This window comes from Glycine max, chromosome 1 (assembly GCF_000004515.6).
Source record: "Glycine max cultivar Williams 82 chromosome 1, Glycine_max_v4.0, whole genome shotgun sequence".
Classification (NCBI taxonomy): Eukaryota; Viridiplantae; Streptophyta; class Magnoliopsida; order Fabales; family Fabaceae; genus Glycine; species Glycine max.
The window spans coordinates 44091571-44098923 of NC_016088.4; the positions used below are offsets into that span (position 1 = coordinate 44091571).

Genomic DNA, 7353 nt, shown 5'->3' on the forward strand with positions numbered 1-7353 from the left:
ATGACAAGCCATGCTAAAATTTGGTATCTGTTTCTTTCTTTATAGATATTAAATCAGCTCATTGTCATTTCAATGCCATTTGGCATTTGCTAATGCTTGGATGAGCCTTCTGGCTTTAGGAAGTTTGGAACTGCTGCCTGGACACTATGTGCCTAGGACCACATGATGTTGTTAAAAGCAAATCATCGATGTTTTTTACACCAATGGGCAATGGTCAAATTTGGAAATTGATAACAAGTGTTGTGACATCGCTTGCAAGCGGACAAATGTGAAGATAGGAGCTTGTGGATGGCACGTAACTAGGCAAAATTCTTACTTATACACCGTGATTTAAAATTGAGGATGTCATCATATAGTCAAGGTCACGGTTGTTATTGCAACTATTACTAAAATTATAGGCAATTATGAAAAATACAACTGATACTACTTTTGTTGATTTTTGACATTGTTGGTTAACAGCACCTTCAAATTTTGCACACTGAATCGCACTATTCCCATGAGTCAATTGACTAACTCAAATCAATAATTACAAGTCCATTCACTTTTTAGAAAATAAGCTTTGTAATACCAAAAAACAGTGAAAGTGTGAAACCCAAACAGCAAAAAATGTGACTACTAAGTGCACGTTTAAATTAAAGAGCATCATTTTGCAAATTGAGTTTGCAAAACCAACCCTCCCTGAAAGGAAAAATTAAGACAAAACTCAGTTTACAATCAGACTCACCTGAAAACCAAATAAGAGATTTTTTCAGTTTTACTTTTTGAACAGATGTTGGAGGTCTCCTAATTATAATCCAAACACAGCATGACCATAAGGACATTTTACTTTCACCAAATTGCAAGATTCGAATCCAAGGACAATATTTGAAGTACATATTGGAACACTACTTACAATTAACAATCATGCACAGGGAGGTCAAAATAACAGATGGGTTTTACAGATTATAAAACTATTAACAAACATTGATGGTTTTAGAACTTATCTATGCATACACCATCTCTTGTAACCTCGTACGCTTCCCTACTCCTTGTTTTCTTCATGCCAGCTGTCACATAGAGCTTCGATCCCTCTGACAAAATGGTTGTTACTTTCACCCAGATCAATACTTTTGTCTTCATTCCTTCTATGTCTGCTAACTTTCCTTTCTCCAGATAACCAGTCACGGTGGTGAAGAAACGCAAGACTGATGAATCCTTGTAGCCAACTTCACATACTTGAGGAATGTAAACAACAAGCTTTCCTGTTTCTTCATTGAATTCATAGTTTGTTGCATCACGAGGAAAGATTCCTATTGGTAGATCGTACTCCTTTAGCAACTCTGGCAATGCCTTTTGCATCTTTCCTGTAAAGTGGTTTTTGTGAGAGTTCAAAAGTAATGTCAATTAAAATACAAACAGGGAAATTGAGGGATGGACCCCAACCCAAGTGTGATAAAAATAAATAGATGTGGAAAAGGCTGGATGTCAAATCTTGATAAGGGTTTAGAATCTTTTCAAACCCATGAAAGTGGGATGTTAAACCCAATAAATAATTATTAATGCACTGAGAGTCAACAAGCATACAAATTTTCAAGTTTCAACTCATGAAACAACGATTAGATACAAGGATTATATGCAGCAACCTGAAATACTGATTTCAAACACAAATTCCATTTTTTATTGTGTGAAAATTCCAAATTGAAATTTTACAGCTATAATGACAATAATTTTAAGTGCCCTTTGACAAAGAAAGATATCTGTTGATATTCTACAGTGATATGTCAAATAGAACCATGTGATTTTAAATCACGTGCTTGAGTAATGGACATTTCAGGAAGTGGAGAAATAAAGCAGAAGCATTGGTGGTTTTACATCATATCATTAATGTCAAACAGCTTTAGATAATTTCTGTTCTCAAATTATAGAAGTAAAGATAGCAGACCATATAACAAAAATCATATAAGGAAAAGTTAATACAACAGGTTGCAAGAGGTAACCAAGAGAAAACAAGATCCAATGAAGGGAATGATTAATAATCCGCTCTTACTGGTCTCATATCTGCTGCTCGATGCCTGTCTCTGGCCAAGGAAGGATCTTTCTCTCTAACTAGAAATCTCGTAGGAGAAGAAAGAAAGTAGCATAGAAAACCAAACAACAACAACAACAACAACAACAACGCCTTATCCCACTAGGTGGGGTCGGCTACATGGATCAACTTCCGCCATAATGTTCTATCAAGTACCATACTTCTATCCAAATCATTAAGTTCGAGATCCTTCTTGATAACCTCTCTTATAGTCTTTTTGGGTCTTCCTCTGCCTCGAATTGTTTGTCTTCTCTCCATCTGGTCTACTCTCCTCACTACAGAGTCTACCGGTCTTCTCTCTACATGCCCAAACCACCTAAGTCTATTTTCCACCATCTTCTCTACAATAGGCGCTACTCCAACCCTCTCTCTAATAGCTCCGTTTCTAATTTTATCCTGTCGAGTCTTACCACACATCCACCGCAACATCCTCATCTCCGCTACACCTACTTTAGTCTCATGTTGGCTCTTGACCGCCCAACATTCTGTTCCGTACAAAATCGCCGGTCTTACCGCAGTCCGATAAAACTTTCCCTTTAGCTTGATCGGTACCTTTGCATCACATAACACCCCCGATGCTTTTCTCCATTTCATCCATCCTGCTTGAATGCGATGATTCACATCCCCTTCAATTTCTCTATCATCCTGTATTACAGACCCAAGATATTTAAACCGTGTGTGACTTGAGGGATAATATGGTCTCCTATTTTCACCTCTGAGTTAGATACCCTCCTACTTTTGTTGAACTTACATTCCATATACTCCGATTTGCTTCTGCTTAGGCGAAAGCCATGTGTTTCTAGAGCTCGTCTCCAAGTTTCCAACCTCTCATTCAACTCCTCCCTCGACTCTCCAAGGAGGACTATGTCATCTGCAAAAAGCATGCATCTCGGCGCTATCTCTTGGATTTGTTCCGTGAGGACATCCAGAATTAAGGTAAAAAGGTAGGGGCTAAAGGTTGACCCTTGATGCAAACCAATTGTGATGGGAAAATCGTCTGACTCTCCACCCTGTGTCCTAACACTAGTCGATACCCTATCATACATATCTTGGATAGCTCGAATATATGCAACCCTAACCCCTTTCTTCTCTAGAGCTTTCCACAAAATCTCTCTAGGCACTCTATCATACGCTTTCTCCAAGTCAATAAAAATCAAGTGCAAGTCTTGTTGATCCATGCGATATTGCTCCATCACCCGCCGTAATAAATAAATCGCTTCCATGGTCGACCTTCCTGGCATGAAACCAAATTGATTCTCAGTAACTTGAGTCTCCTTTCTTAATCTTCGTTTGATCACTCTTTCCCATAATTTCATGATATGACTCATGAGCTTGATTCCCCTATAATTTGCACAATTTTGTATATCCCCCTTGTTCTTATAGATTGGCACTAACGTGCTTCTCCTCCATTCCTCCGGCATGCGTTTTGACCTCATAATTTCATTAAAGAGTTTGGTGAGCCACTCAAGACCTCTATCTCCAAGAATTTTCCACACTTCAATAGGTATGTTGTCTGGCCTCACCGCCTTACCGTTACTCATTCTTTTCAACGCTTCCTTTACTTCCTGTTTCTGAATCCGACGATAATACTTATAATTCCGGTCCTCTTCTCTTGTGTCTAGACTGCTAGAGTCATATCCATATCCATCATTAAATAAGTTGTGGAAATACACCTTCCACCTTTCCTTGATATCTTTTTCATGCACTAAGACTTTGCCTTCTTCATCCTTAACACACTTTACATGATCCAAATCTCTAGTCTTCCTCTCTCTACCCTTAGCAAGCCTATATATAGATCTTTCTCCGTCCCTGGTTCCTAGAGCTTGGTATAGTCCGTCAAAAGCTTGGGCTCTTGCCTCACTCACCGCCTTTTTGGTTTCATTTCTAGCTATCTTATACTTATCCCAAGTTTCAGAATTTCTACACCTAGACCACTCCTTGAAACACTCCTTTTTTACTCTAACTTTGCTCTGAACACTTTCATTCCACCACCACGATTCTTTACCCCTAGGTCCAAAACCTCTAGATTCACCCAACGTCTCTTTAGCCACTTTAATAATCTCTTGGGACGTCTTGTTCCACATATCATTTGCACTTCCTTGTGATTGTTCACACCATCCCTCCCATATCTTTTGTTGGAAGATTCCTTGTTTCTCACCCTTCAAGTGCCACCATTTGATCCTTGGTGCTACCATAGGACTTCTTCTCTTTGCCCTATCTCTAATTCTTACATCCATAACCAAAACTCTATGTTGGGTAGTCAAGCTCTCTCCCGGGATAACTTTATAGTTCAAGCAATACTTCCTATCAGACTTCCTGATAAGGAAGAAATCTATCTGAGAACATGTCCCTCCACTTTTGTAAGTGATAAGATGTTCCTCTCTTTTCTTAAACCATGTATTGACTATAGAAAGATCCAAAGCCTCCGAAAACTCCAAGATGGATTTACCCTCCCCATTCATCTCCCCTAGGCCAAAACCCCCATGCACCCCCTCAAAACCTCTATCCACGCTACCTACATGTCCATTGAGATCCCCTCCTAGGAAAACTTTCTCTCCTTGGGGTATATCCTGAAGTACCCCTTCTAGATCCTCCCAAAATTTTACCTTAAAGTGTTCTGCTAACCCAACCTGAGGTGCGTACCCACTAATAACATTAAAGGTGTCCTGTCCCACTACCAATTTTAAGGCTATGATACGATCTCCTACTCTTCTTACATCTACGACATCCTTCTTCCACTCCTTGTCCACAATAATCCCTACCCCATTTCTTGATCTGATTTTTCCCGTATACCACAGCTTAAATCCCGAGTTGTCTAATTCTTTCGCTTTTTCACCTGTCCACTTAGTTTCTTGTAGGCACATAAAATTGATCTTCCTCCTCACCATAACATCCACTATTTCCATAGATTTTCCAGTAAGTGTGCCTATATTCCATGTACCAAAGCGAATCCTCCTGTCATGAACTAGCTTCTTTACCCACACCCGTTCACGAAAATGTGGGAACCCTTGCTTACTTTTCACTACATCCGGGCGGCGATGCAGCGGCCCTTGCTCTTTTGACACTGTACTCGAGCCATACAGCGCGTTGCTTCCGAGCAACGACCTAGCATTCACATTATTACGTAATTGATCCATGTCATAGAGATTCGACAAAGTTTTACGTTGGCTGTCGAAAGCCTAACACAACCCTCTCCTTTTATCCGGGCTTGGGACCGGCTAAGAATAGCATAGAAAACCAAAACAATGAAAATTTTTTGGTTTTGATATAGAGAGTCTGTATACGTTTGCTTTAAGGAAAAAAGAAAAAAATGAAAGAAAGAGAAAAGCCCAACCCAGATCATAATAAAAGATTCCCAAGTTTTCATTCAGAAAGATATGATAAAAAACTAAGATGAAAAAAAAAAAGAACTGACCATTCGACTATTCCAAATTGAATGGAAAAAATAATAGAAGTAGGGTAAGGCACTCAACAGAGCTGGAAGGAAAAGATTGACCAGTATGGATATATAAAGGAGAGGGGAAATGATACGAGGTTAAGGAAAAAGAGTCAAGAGTGAGGGACAGTGCAGCGTCTTTTGGATACCCTGTGTTACCTATTGCCTGTATCAGCTCTTTGTCTTCCATTGCAAATATAGCACACAGGTACTGAACTACTGATACCACATTGATGTCAGTGCCCACATTATAATAAAGTAGATTCACGATAACGAAGCCTGTTTTGATCAAGTTTCTATCAACTCCTTTAGAAGGCATTATGAGGATAAATAAAATGAAATCCTAAATATTGCACAGGCACCACAGCGACTAGTAGGATGACTGTTTGAGCAACTAATAGAAATAGGAAAATACAAACCTTTTATTTTGTTGACCAACCATTTGGTTCCCCCTTCAATACTGTTTGTCATCGACTGATCATCAAAAGAAAAGGTGTCAATATAGAATATAGAAATTACTCAAGCAATGGCAATTCCTCACTAACATTTGCTGTAGGCTAGCAGAAACATCAACATTCACAATTGAAAACATGATATGGTTCATTATATCTAACAGCAAGAATAAAGATAATGATGGATTATATATAATTGCTTTCAACTTATCAGCAAGGAGGCGAATCAAGTTTAAACTCTTACCAGTTGCACCCTTCCTCCCACCATTCATAACATCAAAGACATCTTCAATACCCAAATAGATGCTAAGTCAACAACCAATAACTTGGTTAAACTTTATAGAGTTAAAATCTTTCGAGCACCTGACAGTTAAACTTAAAACTCATTTTAACCATATGCTCAAATAACTTGGTTAAACAAAGTAAGAGCATTGTTTCTTAGGCTTCTCCAAAATTGTATCACCTTATACAACCAAGTTACGGAGCTTCTCCACCTTCCCTTACTAGACATCCAAACTCTATATCCCCCTTAACATATTTTTGCTGAAATAATCCAATCCTCATTTAACATACCAATACCTCATACCTTCAATTTTGCATTGTAGTTTCTAAAATTTATACCCAATCAAAATTGGATCAAATGTAGCATAAGTTACATAACAGCTACGTTCCAATTTCCATAGGATGCGATCATGCACCAATCTAAAAAGCTAATAAATTTCACATTATTTTATCAGATCCTGGGAGGATCGAAAACCGTATGTATCCCCGTGTTTCATTCACATAAACGAATTAATAATAACAACAAAAATTCTTATTATACTTCAATTTGAAAAATTCCCAATTGCCAATGACGAAAAACAAAATTTGTAATTTGAAAGAAAAAGGAAAAAAAAAGGGTGGAATTGGGTACATACATTGATGTCATCACCAACGGAATTGAGCTGGCTGGAGGCTTTCTGGTTGAACCAATAGGATCCGACCTTGTTGAATATCTGATCCATTTTCGATCCTCAACACCACAATAAAACGCAAGATGTTCGATCCACAAAAGGATCTTTCACTCTCTCCTTCGTTCAGATAAAGAGAAGAGAAAGAGAACCAAACACAAACGTAATGTGATGGAGAACAACGGTGCCTGCCTCTTTGCTGGAGTTTTTCGTCACACTCGATAATTCTTTATTTATTTATTCATTATTTACAACCTCTTTTGGTTTTATTATTCTTGCACTATTTATTTATTCCCTTTCTCGTATTTTATTTGTCGTCTTTGAATATTTTTTATTTATGTATTTTAATTAAGTTCCTGTAATAACCACTTTAGAAATAGTATTTAAAGTAATTTTTAATTAATTGATAATAATATGAAAATCTTTTTATTATAATAATCTATCAAAGTT

General features: G+C 37.9%; 1 protein-coding gene across 1 annotated transcript; it reads right to left on the bottom strand.

Annotated features, from left to right (window-relative positions):
- Positions 1 to 789: 789 nt before the first annotated feature.
- Positions 790 to 7114, bottom strand: LOC100500143 (uncharacterized). The gene is made up of 3 exons (NM_001250515.2): positions 6871 to 7114; positions 5921 to 5975; positions 790 to 1343 (listed from the first exon to the last, which is right to left on the bottom strand). Exons 1-3 carry the CDS (start codon positions 6955 to 6957, stop codon positions 973 to 975), a joined length of 513 nt encoding a protein of 170 aa, NP_001237444.1. The 5' UTR covers positions 6958 to 7114; the 3' UTR covers positions 790 to 972.
- Positions 7115 to 7353: the final 239 nt, after the last annotated feature.

What these genes read in the sequence shown, in the direction of transcription:
- LOC100500143 (NM_001250515.2), bottom strand. Translation starts at nt 6,957, where the DNA reads ATGGATCAGATATTCAACAAGGTCGGATCCTATTGGTTCAACCAGAAA. An exon ending in CCGTTGGTGATGACATCAAT is followed by an intron (nt 5,976 to 6,870) that starts GTATGTACCCAA and finishes TTTGATGATCAG; the next exon opens with TCGATGACAAACAGTATTGA. An exon ending in GTTGGTCAACAAAATAAAAG is followed by an intron (nt 1,344 to 5,920) that starts GTTTGTATTTTC and finishes ACCACTTTACAG; the next exon opens with GAAAGATGCAAAAGGCATTG.